This window comes from Mastomys coucha, unplaced genomic scaffold (genome assembly GCF_008632895.1).
Source record: "Mastomys coucha isolate ucsf_1 unplaced genomic scaffold, UCSF_Mcou_1 pScaffold22, whole genome shotgun sequence".
NCBI lineage: Eukaryota > Metazoa > Chordata > Mammalia > Rodentia > Muridae > Mastomys > Mastomys coucha.
Genome location: NW_022196905.1, coordinates 78,812,738 through 78,827,753, shown reverse-complemented (window position 1 = coordinate 78,827,753; position 15,016 = coordinate 78,812,738). Strand labels below are relative to the sequence as shown.

The window sequence follows — 15,016 nt, the reverse complement described above, 5'->3', positions numbered from 1 at the left end:
AAATTCTTAGGGAAATGGATGGATCTGGAGAATATCATCCTGAGTGAGGTAACCCAATCACAAGAGAAGGATTCTTTAGTTCAGCACAATGAAAATCTTCTAGACTCAGGCATATGTTGGTACTAGATGTCTAAGGCTTAAAATTCTGCCTTGTCTGGCTTCAGTGGAAGAGGATGTGCCTAGTCCTGCAGTTACTTGATATACCAAGGTGGGGTGACACCCAGGGGGCACATCCCATTCTTAAGAGGAAACAGGAGTAGAGAATGGGACAAGGATTTGTGTGAGAGGGGACTGGCTGGAGAAAGGGGTGTTGATATTGTGATGTAAAGTGAATTAGAAAATAAATAAATTTTTAAAAATTGGGGGGAAACTAAAATCAAAATATCACCCAGAAAAGTAAACTCCAATGACTCCCTAACCATATCTACTCTTTTCTCAGTCTTTTTTAATTAGTAGAAAACAGCATTCTTAGCATATATTCCAATAGATCCTCAGTCACATAAACCCAAACTCATTTCCCGGAGTGCGCCGCCTGTGCTTCAGACCTGCACAGTTTTTCTCATCTGGCTCTTTCTACATTTTCTTGTCTATGACACTTCTCAAACTACAGTTTTCTCTCTGCAGTGGCATCCTTTCCAATTCCTCATTTGTTTATACTGGGATTCATTGACATATTCGCAGTTCTAAAAGAATACTATTGAGCTGCGAGAAAGCTGTCTGTCATGGCAGTGTTCTTCACAAAATTGTTTACTATATGAAGGCAGAGTCAGCATGAGATCATCTGGGTTACAACCTAGAACAAAGGTTCTAGGAAAACATGCATTTTTTTTCTCTTTAATGCTGCTGTTTTATAATTCAATGTTGCTGAACAAATTTGAAATTTATTTGAGACATTCTTCTAAAATCATGAGATTCTGGTTTAATCAAACATAGTTGCTGCTGCCTTTCAGGTAACAGAGGGAACAAAATTCATAAGGCCATTTCAAACATCAGTGCATTTGAAATGGCAATGGTAAGACTGGCACTATTGGCTTTCAGTGACACCCTTAGAGTGGTAAGCAAATATCAGGACTCAGCAAGCATTTAACATAATTAAGGATGCACGAGAAACAGGATCTGATCTGCACAGTAGTAGAAGCTGAGGACAGGGTAACACTATCTCGAAAGATATAATCCCAAGTATCATCAATGATCAGCAAAGAAATGCAGGAAACGTCTTTTATTTTTGCCACCCCAAAACCACTCATCACTAGAGCTGAAAAACTTTATGAACCATGTACTGGTACCCTCAGTAATTGCCTGATCGTCACTGAGAACTATGAGTGGGAACTTGTTGGGGATTAGACCACTTTACACCCAGGTACACAGAAGTGATGAAGCTCTAATGAAATCTAATGTCATCTCCTCAATGGAGATGGACATTTTATGGTAATTTCTTACTTTTCCCAGTAATCTTTGTGTTTGCTGATAGTTCACTTGTCTCTTCGAGTGGTGAATTGAATGCCAACAGTATAGAGATCATAATTATTTAGGCTTTAATTCCAAAGACTTTACTTATACAAACTAGACAGTCTCGACTTGTTGAGCTGTGAATGAAGAGAATGACAGCTATAGTCTGTGACAGCGCACTTGGTTCCAAATGCCATGCCTGACATGCTTCTGTTTCATTAGTACTTCATAGTCAGTCACATTTTATACATAAGCTAGGGCCGCCATATTTATATGCATCCCTATAGGGAATGGCATAATTATAATGATGCTATTGTGTGGCAGAGATAAGATTTGCATGTAAGTGCTTGTATTTGTTTTAGTTTTTCTTTACAGTTTATAACTGGGGTTCATTATGTGTAATCAAGAATATCTTATATACATAATTTTTATTTTTTATATTAATTCTACTGTCTGAAAACTCTTTTAATTAATTGATTGATTTTTCCTTATTCACTTTACATCCCTCTCACTGCCCTCACATTCACCCCCTCCACAGTCTTTCCCCCATCCCTTCCTTTTCTTCTCTGAGAGGGTGACACCCCCCAGGTATTCTTCCACCATGGCACCCCAAGCTAGAAGAACATAGCCCATTTATAGACAACAGCTTTTGGGTCAGCCCCCACTCCAGCTGTTCAGGTACCACATGAAGAACATTTTGTGATTCACTTGGTGTCCCCATCGTTCCACTGGGGTTCCAGCCTGGCTACAGGAGATGAGCTCTTTATATTCCATATCCCCAATGCTATGAGTCATAGCTAAGGTACCCCCATTGATTCTTCGGTGCCTCCTTATCCCAAGTCTCTGTCACATCCTGGAGATGCCCCAACCTCCCCACCCATTTCAGTTACCGATTTTTATTCATTCTCATAGACATCTGGCCATCTCCTCTGTCCCTCTCCACACCTGATCCAGAACTACTCTCATTTTACTCCCCACCCCTTCTCTCACTCAGTTTCCTCACTCCATCTGCCTCCCATGAGCATCCTATTCCCACTTTTAAGTGAGATTTAAACATCTTTGATTGTGCCTTTCTTCTTGGTTAGCTTCTTTGGGTCTGTGTAGTGTAGCATGGATATCCTGAATTTTATAGTTAATATCCACTTATAAGTGAGTATATCCCATGCATGTCCTTTGGGGACTGGGTTACCTCACTCAGGATGATATTCTCAAGTTCTATCCATTTGCCTTCAAATTCAAGATGTCTTTGTTTTAAATAGCTGAGTAGTATGCCATTGTGTAGATATACATTTTCTTTATCCATTCTTCAATTGATGGGCATCTAGGTTGTTTCCTAGGCTCTGGCTATTATGAGTAAAGCTGCTATGAACATAGTTGAGCAAGTGTCTTTGTGGGAGAGTACAGCATCTTTTGGGTATATGTCCAGGAGTGGTATAGCTGGGTCTTGAGGTAGAACTATTCCAAGGGTTCTGAGAAAATGCCAAATTGATTTCCAAAGTGGTTGTACTAGTTTACACTTCCATCAACAATGCTCCACATCCCTTGCTCCATATCCTTGTCAGCATGTGCTGTCTCTTGAGTTTTTGATCTTAGCCATCCTGACCAATGTGAAATGGAACCTCAGAATTGTTTTGATTTGCATTTCCCTGATGATTAAGGACTTTGAATATTTCTTTAAGTGCTTCTTGGCCATTCACAATTCCACTGTTGAGAATTTTGTTTAGCTCTGTGCCCCATTTTTAGTTGAGTTGCATGGGTTGTTGATATAATAACTTCTTGAGTACTTTATAATTTTGGATATTACCCCTATGTCAGATGTAGGATTAGTGAAGATCCTTTTCCAATCTATAGGCTTTCATTTTGTCTTGTTGACAGTGTCCTTTGCCTTATAGAAGCTTTTCAGTTTCATGACATTCCGTTTATTAATCGGTGATCTCAGAGCCTGAGCCATTGGTGTTCTGTTCAGGAAATTGTCTCATAATGTTTGTTAGTTTTTTATTTCTCTGTTTAGTTTTTTTCTGGACAATCTGTCAATTGGTGACAGTGGGGTGTTGAAGTCTCCAACTATTAATGTGTGGGGTTCAATGTGAAATTTAAGTTTCAACAATGCTTTCTTTACGAATGTGGGTGCCCTTATGTTTGGGGCATAGATGTTCAGAATTGAGATATCATCCTGGTAGTGTTTTCCTTTGATGAGTGTGAAGTATCTTTCCCTATCTCTTTTGATTAATTTTGGTTGAATATCTATTTTATTAAATACTAGAATGGCTACTCCAGCTTGCTTCTTGGGTCCATTTACTTGGAAAACTTTTTTCCAACCCTTTTCTCTGAGGTAATGTCTATCCCTATTGCCAGGTAACATACAAAGGCAGGCATATCAGAATTACACCTGACCTCTCAATAGAGACTTTAAAAGCTGGGCCTGGGAAGATATCTTCCAACCTCTAAAAAGATCACAGATCCCAACCTAGACTACTAAACCCAGGAAAAATGTCCATCACCATAGATGATGTGTGTCTTGTATGCAGCAGAATGTTAGATCTTGTTTTTACCTCCATTCTATTAGTCTATGTTTTTTATTGGGAAATTAAGTCCATTGATGTTGAGAGATATTAATGAAAAATGATCATTAATTCCTGTTATTTTTATGTTGGCGGTGTGTGTGTGTGTGTGTGTGTGTGTGTGTGTGTGTGTGTGTATGTGTGTGCTTCTCTTGTTTTTGTTGGTACGGAACTACTTATTTACTGTGTTTTCTTGTATGTAGTTATTTTCCTTTGGTTGGAGTTTTTTCTAATATTTTCTGTATGATTGAGTTTGTGACTAGATAATGTTTGAATTTGGATTTGTCTTGAAATATTATGCTTTCTCAATCTTCAGTAATGGAGAGTTTTCTGTGTATAGCAGTCAAGGTTGGCATCTGTGGATGTATTTAGAGGTTGGAGGTATCTGTCTAGTCCTTCTAGCTTTTAGAGATTCTGATGAGAGGTCAGGTATAACTCTGATAGGTCTGCCTTTGTATGTTGCCTGGCCTTTTTCCCTTGCCACTTTTAACATTCTTTCTTTGCTCTGTAGATTTTGTGTTTTAGTTATTATGTGACAGGAGGATTTTCTTTTCTTGTTCAGTCTAATTGGTGTTCTATAATCTTCTTGAATGTTTATAGGCATCTCTTTCTTTAGGTTGGGAAAGTTTTCTTCTATGATTTTTGTTGAAAAGATTTTCTGATTCTTGGAGTTGGAATTCTTCACCTTCTTCTATTCCTTTTTTTCTTAGATTAGTTCTTTTCATGGTATCTCAGTTTCCTGTGTGTTTTGTGTCAGGAAGTTTTTAGGTTTGACATGTTGTGTGAGTTTCTTATATTGTGTCTTCTATGCCTGAGCTTCTCTCTTCCATCTCGTATGTTCTGTTGGTGATGCTTGCATGGATTGTTCCTGTTCCCTCCCCTGGGTTTTCTGTGCCCAAGAGTTCCTCTGTTTGTGAGGTTGCTTGTTTGTTTGCTTTTATATTTCCATTTTCAGGTCTTACACAGTTTTAATTTCTTATTCTGTCTGATTGTATTTTCCCGCATTTGTTTACTGCTTTTTAAAGGCCTCTATGATCTTTGCAAGATTGGATTTAAGGTCATTTTCTTGTGCTTCGGTTGTGTTAAGATATCCAGGGCTTCCTCTAGTAGAGTAGTAGTGTTCTGCCCTGGCTTTTGTTGATTTTATCCACCTGGGTGGCTTTGGTCCCTGAGTGTTTCTGTTGTAGTAGGTAGTGGTAGGGGGTTACTCACCATGATCCTTGTGTGTCAGGCCCCTGATGGGTTTCACTGGGCTCTATGGTTCTGGGTCAGCAGCTCTGTATGCTTCAGGATTCCTAAGTCTGACAAAGGTGAGCAGAGGGGTCAAGGGAGAATGGTCCCTCTAGTGTAGCAGATTGCTCAGAACAGCTTGAGGTGCCTAAGAGGACTCAGTGAGTGAGAAAGATGAATGCAGGAAGGGATGCTAACCTATATGGTTCAGGAACAACAGGTCTGATGAAGGTGGGTAGAGAGGTGGTGGAAGAATTAAGATCCCCCTGAGACTGAAGGCTGCTCAGGCCTGAAAACTCTTAGATTATTATTTGATTGAATTTTTCTTCCCTTCAATCTGAGGAGCAATATTAAGTTAAACAGTTTTCAAAGATGAAAATGTTTATTTTCATCAGGATCCAAAAAAAAAAAATCTTTCCTAAGTTTTATTTTGTTTCCTCTGCCCTTCATAGATCTTACTTTCCACTGCCCCAGTTCCACTCAATAGCCCTACTTGTCCTAATATATTTTAAATATTTCTAAATATTCACTTACCTATTAAACCTATAGAGTTATTTTATGTATAAATGCTTTTAATTTATGACAGCAGTGTGTATAACTTTTATATTATTCTTTATGGTTTCCACATAATCTTGGGAATTCCCTTCTGTTTAAACTGCTCCTGCATAGGAACCCATTATACACAGCCATCATATTTATATCATCTTACTAGGTTGCAGTAATTTCCCACTGTCAAAAAGAACACATGCTCTACATACACAAGTACATACATGCAAAGCAATACCATCTTTCTATAAATATTTAGCAATTTTTATGATATGTACTCAGAAGTAGATATGCAACTAGATAAATATTTCCAAATGTTTAGTTTGACTAGTAATACAAGAGAGCCAACTTTCCACCAAACTGTCATTTGGTAATCTGTGTGTTTCTGCTTAAATTTTGTCATTCTTATTAGTATACATAAGGTGTTCATTGCCATAATTTCTATTGCTTGTTAGCCAGTTGGTCTGACCATCTCTTCTTATATTTAAGTGTGTAGGCCTCACTTTCCATGATTTTTCTATTAATATTCCATGCCCATTCTACAATGGCTTCCAAGTCTGTTTACTATTTGTATAGACATTACTATAAGGTTTCAAAGGTTGTAGACATTTCCTGGGAATCGAGGCAGTATAATGCAAGCAGTTGGAACTCAGAGACAAAAGGATCTGGAGTTCAAGTTCTAAGCAACACTGGGCTATGTGAGACTATCTCAAAATTCAAATATTAAGCATTGCCAACACTTTCTTGGGGTTTCAAATTTACTAGATAAGTGTATATATATTGTACTTAATTTTGACTTACTAAAACTTATCCACTTTTTACCTTACATGTGTCTGTTTAGGGTGTACCTAAAATACTCTATAGTACCAAGTTACAATACTAATTTACTACATTTTTTTTCGAGACAGGGTTTCTCTGTGTAGCCCTGGCTGTCCTGGAACTCACTCTGTAGACCAGGCTGACCTCAAACTCAGAAATCTGCCTGGCTCTGCCTCCCAAGTGCTGGGATTAAAGGCATGCACCACCACTACCCAGCCAGTTTCCTACATTTTTATGTTAGAAAATTATCTCTCTATGCATATGTCCATATTTGCATGCACATACATACTATATATACATATACATATACATATATAAACATATATCAAATTTAGTACAGAAAAATTATTCATGTATTAACAAGAAAGATAGCCTTCATCCTCATTACTATTTGAATGGATCTTTCTTCTCAAAATAACAACATTCAAGGGAACAAGTTAAAATAGAAAGATAATTATTTCAGAATCCTTTGCTACATGGACAGGAATATCAAAGAAGGAGAAGAAATGATAACAGTCCCCTTTACTAGTTGTCATTAACATGTTAGAATATACTCACTGGGAAAGAAAAACAGTAAAATAAGTTATTATTTGAAGATGTGTTTTTGAAAAATCTTTTTTCTGTATATTTAGAATAAAATTACTAGGCTGCTAGTAAAGAATTTGATACAATTGTGTGATTACATTTCAGGCAAACATTCATAAGATGTTGGTGGTAAATACAAAACAGTATATTAAATTCTCAAAGAACTAATACTATTCAAATATAACCCAAAGTACAGATGTATGAAGTGATGTTGAATTCCCTATTTAGTAACGTGCTTTTATCTTTTTGTTTTATTGTATGCTGCTTTTAGCTATCCTAATCCTCAGCAATGGACAGCCACCTTTGGGGTTTCCACAGTAAGCCCAAGGTTGAGAGTGAGAGTAAAGGCTATTTTAGCTCATGACGGGTACAGCTCCATAACTCGAGACAATGACATCGCAGTTGTACAACTTGACAGACCTGTCACCTTTACCAGAAATATCCATAGGGTATGTCTCCCAGCAGCAACCCAAAGTATCACCCCTGGTTCTGTGGCATACGTCACAGGATGGGGTTCTCTCACTTACGGAGGTAAGCGTCTCTGGAAAATGAAGCAGTTCAACAACAAATCCTCTGTTATTTGTTCCTATGTAAATGTGTTTATTTTGTTGTTTTGTTGGCATAGGCTCTCATTTTAATCCAGGCCAGAGTGGAATCCAGTGGATAGCTCAGGATGGCCTCAAATTCATAATCTATCTTAAATAATGGGGATACAGGCTTGTACCACTATGTCCAACCTTGTCAGCGCTTAGATTGAGGAAAGAGCCTGAGGACGGCCTCTGGTACAGAACCGTCTACATCTTTGTCAGACCTTCTCTAGCTACAGCTGTTGCCTCAGCAATGTAAAACAAGAACCTTTAGAAACCATAGAGAATTCTAATATGATAACAGGAAAATGTGAAGGGAAGGAATAAAGAATTGTCTGGACCGGGAAGTCAAGCTCAAGCACAAAGGAGATGTATTTGTCCCAGGGACACAAAGAGGAATAGATAAAGGAAAAAAGAGAAGAGAAAGGGAACAAGTGTGTGTGTGGAGAGAGTACCAGGGAGGGGGGAGGGGTATTTGTCCCAGAGGAACAAAGAACTGCCTCTGGATAGAAAGGAGACAGAAGTATCCTATGGGCAAATAGCAGTTTATAAAGGTAAAAGGGGAAAACTTATCTTGGGGTAAGTTGGTTCATTTTGATTAGGAAAAAGGGAGTTTTTGATTGTTGGGCTCCAATACTTTGATAGCAGACCTCGGTACTCACCCTCAGGAGGAGGAAGTAGCTGAATAAGGAAATGTACTTTGGTGGCTAGCTTTAGGAATGTAATCTAATGGTTTTTAGCAAGGGGGGACGGTAGAGTGGGCAAAGTGTTCCAGAGCCATGGGTGTCAATGCTTAGGCTGGCTAGAACCCCCTCAATAAGTCCCTTATTAATACAGAAAGTCTATATTTTTCTGTGAAGAGAAGGGGCCTTAAGAGTATAACCTTGGGTTTTAATAACCTTTAAGGTATGACCCTTAAGTTATTCTGGTATAAAATGAATCCTGCAGCCACAGCAAGGAACTCCACGTATAGATAAAAATTGATCATGTTCATTCACTGAATAAATAAAATTGGAATTAAAATAAGCACAATTTAAAGGAAGAGTTATGGTCAAGAAAAAATAATTCTATTTAGTGGGAAATGGAAAAGAAACATTGGCAGTTTCCTTGGAGTATTACAACCATGGTAACACATAAAAAAAAGTCTTAATTGTCTCTGAAAATATTTCATTCTGTTCCTTTGAACCAAGTGACTTGAAATAATAGGTGAAGTTTATACCAGTCATGGAAAATTGTGACAGTGCTGTTCTCAGGGAGCACTGAGAGCATAGATTAATTCTTTAACTTGAAAATCAGACTGATTTCTCTTTGGTTTGTTCATTGACATGTAGTTTTCAAATCCAAAATCCATCAGTGAACACTTTAAATATAGTAAGTCAATTTTAACATAAGAATTAGGTTTTTATTGTTGTTGGTTTAGATTTTTTGTTTATTTGTTTTTTTGAGACAGATTCTCATGGCAGCCCAGGATGGCCTCAAATTTACTATATAACTAAAGCTGACCTTGACCTCCTCATGACTATATTTACCTCCTACATATTGGGATTACAGTCATGTGTCACCACACCCAATAATTTATTAACTCTAAGAGAATAAAGGAAAATTCAAAAAGAAAAGAAAATCTCATCTCCCTAAAGGAGTTATCCCTTCTCTCCTACAGCAGTCTTGTTCAGATTTACTCTCGTGTGCATCTTCTGGTGCCATTCTTCCAACATAGATGTTTAGAATATTCATGTTCATTCTCAAATTCATCATAGAGAGTCATTGACTCATATTTTCAGACTCATATTCCTTTATGTTTTTATACTAAATAGGCAACGCAGTCACAAATCTACAGCAAGGAGAGGTCAGAATAGTAAGTTCGGAGGAATGCAATACGCCAGCTGGTTACGGTGGAAGTGTCTTGCCAGGAATGCTCTGTGCTGGACTGCGTTCAGGGGCCGTGGATGCATGCCAGGTAACAAGATTATCTATGTCACCATGGAGAATCTATAGGCATTGTCAAACACATCACCCTGTGACCGGCAAAAAGATAAGAACAGTTACAACATACAACCCTGCTCCTCAAAAAAAAAAAAAAGTATGCCCTTAACTTTAGAGATAAAATTCTGTTTTAAATTTTATTTAGAATGAAAATACTAATTGTTAATTGCTATGGATGGTCAAACCAGTATAATATAACATTGTGGGTGCAATTAATAATCAAGTATTGTATTGTTTCAAAATTTCTAGAGAGTAAACTTTTGATGCTCTTATCACAAGGAACAATGTTAAGTTTTTGAAGCAGTAGAAGCCTTAGCAAGCTTGATTTCGGTATTCAATATTGTACCCAGAAATTATAAAATCATTTCCTATTTTATAAATGTATATGATAATCAATTCACAATGAAAACAATCAGTCATTTGAAGTTCATAACATAATTATGTTTTAATTTATACTATTTTATTTGTAAATACTCACCCTTAGCTCAATTAATAAAAATAGTATATCATTCAAACACTAAAAAATCCAATTTTTAAAGTACATTAAAGATACAAAATGTATACAATATCTTAATTATTTGAATTACAAGATATCTTAAATTGTATAATAAATAGAAAAGGAGAAGAAAGGAAAGAGAAGGGGGAAGGGCAGGAAGAGGGGAGAGTGATGGAAAGAGGAAGGAATGGAGAGGAGGAAGGAGGAAGAAGAATGAGGAAAGAGGAGGGGAACAGGAAAGAAAATGAAAGGAATGGAAAAGCAACTGGTTTTCTCTAGCTTATGAATTTTTAAGTTAAATATAAAAAAAATAGTAAATGTACAATTGTCTCCTTATGGTAATGAGCATAAAATTTAATACTAAGAGTTTAATTAAATTAATGAAACTTAACAGATTCCATTCCTTTATCTGAAATGAAACCAATATAGTCATAAAAACAAATAGTTCAGAAATTAAACATCATTATAAATACTCTAGTTTCTTTAGGAATCCACTACTGTTTTCCTTGATGAATTGTATGCAGAGTAAAACGTATCCTCCCTATTCAATGCTATTAGCTTTAAAGTTAGCACGCACAATCTTGAAAAAAATGGCAGTACATACAGAATACTATAACCCAAACCAGAAGTGTTTTCCCCAAATGATACATTTTTAACAGTTTCAAGCAATGAAAAGTGGAGATCTAGGTTATCAATTATCAAGAGATTGTTATTTATCAGCTGAGATCTTTGTTCCCTTTATGTGAATTGTTCCCACTTACCATAAGAAAACAAATTTTCAAGTATCATGGAAGTTTTCTAAAGATCTCATCAGTTAGATGATAACCCAGGGTACCAACTTCACATCTACTGAAAATATTGGTTACAATGGCTTGAGGAGAAAACAAACTAAAATGTTCTCTTCAGTCTTACTCTTGCAAGCTCTCCATTGGCTTCTTCATATACATAGTCTGCCCTTCATTTCGGGCACTTTCATAACATCACTACCATGAAATTTTCCCTGATCCACCCCAGGCCTCACTGACTGTACTTACAACACTTATGACTGTACTTACAACACTTATGACTGTGCTTACAACACTTATGACTGTACTTATAAGCACACAGTGTTTATACCTCAAAAAATATAAGTGAATAATATTTTACATAGCAGTTTACAAGATCAATTTCATACATTCCTTCAAAGATATATCTATTCTCACATCTGGGTAACATTCTGTGTGTCAATGCAACTAGATATTCCATGAATCATCAGGTTGAGAAAAAAAATGCAGGTTCAAAAGTCAGACACGAGGCAGATAAACTAACCCTAAGTTATGTGGCACTCATAATTACCATTTGCTTGTCCATGTTGGATAAGATACAATACAGAACACTTTGCCACTATAGAAAAAATAGCATAAAACTTGACAACAAAATACTGAGGCTTACTCAAATGCAGCACAGATGTCTCATCCGAAGCAATGAGGTACCAGCAACTCCACACAGCACTTGTCAAACGCGTTGGTGATTCACAGACTGACCTTTCTCTCCATCTAAACCATTAATTAAATAGGTATGGAAAAACGCAACTACTATGAGCTGTCAGATGAATGGCTAACTTTTCTAGACATACATTTGGTAATAATAGCTAGGTTTTATTAGGACTGACTATACACCAAATTGTGCCCGAAGTGCTTTGTGTGTTAAGCTCACTTAAACACATTTTTTTTTAAAATGCCATTTATTAATAAAAGTATTTCAGCACAGATTTGTTAAAGAGTTTCCTGGAGTTCACATACCTGATAGGTAGAGGACTCAAACTCAGGTCATCTAGTCCGGGAAGTCACAGAATTAACCCATAATACAGTATATTCTAAAGGTACCTCCCTAATTGGATGATTACACGTATAAATGTTTCTAGGCAGTTAGTTATTGCTATTGACTGGTAAATACTTCATAAGAAAGGCTCTACTTACTGTCGTAAAAATTTCTTTTCAATTATTCACAAAAAATAATAGAGGTGGGTGATTTATTATGCATCAGGCCTCATACCAGGTGCTAGAGAAAGGTTGCTAAGTGACACATCTAGAGACTCCTTCATTCAAAAGCTATTTCCTTAGCATCTTCTATGGACTAGAAACCAAGGTTGCAGTGGCGTCCCTTCCCTCATGGATTTCACTACAGGACTGTTAATACAGACACTGGACAAGTATCAAAATACAGGGAGTACTTACACAAGGAGATCTGTCCAAGGGGAATAAGCAGGACTTTTTAGAAGCAGCGATATAAATGCTACATCACATGCGATCATAGGAAGAAACCAATGGGGCAGGAAGCAAGAAGTACGAAGGCAAGAAGAGGTCAAAGAAGTCTTCCTGGCCGAGGCCTGAGAAGCAACAAGGATGTAACTGAAGGAAGGCTCCCTCGAGAGAGTTACAGTCTCAGCCTTACTGGTATACTTGAACAATTTCAGTAATTTTTTTTTTTTTTGGCATGGCTTGGCATGTTTCAAAAAGACATATGCTGGTATAATAGCTTGAACTTCCTCTACTGCCACAGAAATAGACCAACGATTTCAAGGTTGCTTTTACATTTGAATAATCATTTGCTTTGTTCTCCTCAGGGTGATTCTGGTGGCCCGCTAGTACAAGAAGACTCACGGCGACTTTGGTTTGTTGTGGGCATTGTGAGCTGGGGATATCAGTGTGGCCTGCCAAATAAGCCAGGAGTGTATACTCGAGTGACAGCATACCGTAACTGGATTAGACAGCAGACAAGAATCTAGTGCAGCGGAGGAGAAAACATGCCGCGATGTCTGTATCCAAGGGTGCCCGACTCAGATGCCATAGCTTCGCATTTCAACTGCAAAGGAAACTGGAAATGCCCCATCTGAACATCCCATTACATAAATATCGTTTAACTGTTTGGTATTTCTTTGTCAGTACCAATTTTTACTTTCTTGAGGGAAAAAAAAAACATAAACATGGCTAAAAAAGAAAGGAAATACGTTAGGCTAGTAACAGGGTTAAGTTTATTACAGGGGTGGTAAGGTGTACTAGTGAGAAATCAGGTACGTTAAGTCAGTATTTTACAGAAAACGGTAGTCCTAACATTAAATATGTGAGGCCACAGAACAAATAGTGTCAGAATGGCAGCCATCCCAAGTATTTGATGTTCCCAAACAAATCTCCCAGGATGCCCTGGCATATCGAACAAACAAGCTAAACTAGTTGTTTTCAAGTGAAAACAAGAAACAGACTTACAAATAGTTTTAATGGTGAATTTTCATTTTAAATATTTTATCTACATGGAAAAGACATATTTCTTCCACAGTGAAGCTAGGGTGATGAATCCACACAGCCTTTTCAGCTATATTTGCAACCACAAGAAAAAGAAAGCCCTTCTACCAACTTCCTACTTTTAGCATTATTTTTTAGAGTAACATGATGCTCAATAGCAAAATTTAAGTAACAAATTAAAAATTAGTGATGAAGAAGAAGTAAAGATCTGTTTTGCAAAGACAAAAATTAAACAGATTAATATCAATAAATCTGGAGACAAAAGGATCTTAGATTCATATTCCTTCTGTATCTCCTTGTGTGTTTCTCTCTATTTGTCTCTGTGTGTCTCTCTCACATACACACACATTCTCTCTGTGTATCTTTGTGTCTCTTTATCTCTCTGTTTCTCTCTGACACAGACACACACAGGCACACACAGAGACACACACACTATCACCAAAAAATGCAAATTAGAATCAATTAGAATCTAATGTGACACCAATCTATATAACTTGGATCACAAATGGTCCAAGTTTTTATGGACTCACAGTATAGCTAAAGCTTGGTGTGTGTGGGCACCTGTGTGTCATAGCTTCTCTCTAAAACCTAATTGCTATGCTTAGAGATAAGGGAAGTTAAAGACATCACAACGAAAACTTACTGCTCTTCATGAAGCAAAATTGTGAGACCTTGATTAAAATCAAATTCCTTTGACAGAAAAGGATTTGAAAATGTAACCCACTCTTGGAAAGATGCATCCACAAATCTTTGGCACATTTTCTCTCAAATAAACTCTTTTATAATCTTTTCTCCCTAATTTTTTATGGAAGTTATGATGGCTGAAGGATGAGCCTAAACAACTTACTTTAATTGGTTGTCTAGTAAGAGAACTCGTAGCCAGACTCACTCAAAAGGCTGGGCATGGTCTGCCACCTATAATCAAGCTCCTTAACTGAGGTAGCGTCCAGCTGGTCACTCCCTTGGTGCATCCTGTGAAGACAGCATTAAACTGGTTATTTAGAGAAAGCCTCAAGGGGAGGGTGTCTGTGCGTGAGTGTATGTGTTATTTGTATGAGAGTTCACATACGCCATCACATAACAGATATGCTTGTGTGTCCTATGTTAGAAGTTACTTCAAAGTTAAGACTTATTTTATAGAGAATAAAGCAAATTCCTTAAAATGTTAAGATGTTACTTAGAAAAATATATTTTTTTATGAAGAGATATTTTAAAACCAAAGAAACGTGCAGTGTGGTTGTCAAAGCTCCTTTCTCTCCTTTTTTCTTCCTCCCCCCCTTTTTCTTTTAGTTAGTGATGTATTACACCTTACAGAGACTTAAGTGACTTCATGAAAGTGTGAACATTTACAGAGACATGGTAATTGATAAATTCTTGCAGCTCTTGAAAATTCATACTGAGTTCTTAAAGAAATTTCTCAGGATTATAATTGGGTTGCAGAATTATTAATGATAAGAAAAATCAAATGTATCATATACA

At 37.0% G+C, this 15,016-nt stretch overlaps 1 protein-coding gene across 1 annotated transcript in view; it reads left to right on the top strand.

The window, feature by feature from the left end:
- Positions 1 to 13,167, top strand: part of LOC116070570 (transmembrane protease serine 11D) — a 55,446-nt gene extending 42,279 nt beyond the window's left edge. The window contains exons 8-10 of the mRNA XM_031342002.1: positions 7,462 to 7,721; positions 9,592 to 9,734; positions 12,862 to 13,167. Of these exons, the coding sequence (XP_031197862.1) occupies positions 7,462 to 7,721; positions 9,592 to 9,734; positions 12,862 to 13,023 (565 nt within the window). The 3' untranslated portion in view covers positions 13,024 to 13,167. The remainder of the gene's footprint in view (positions 1 to 7,461; positions 7,722 to 9,591; positions 9,735 to 12,861) is intronic.
- The last annotated feature ends 1,849 nt before the right edge of the window (positions 13,168 to 15,016 follow it).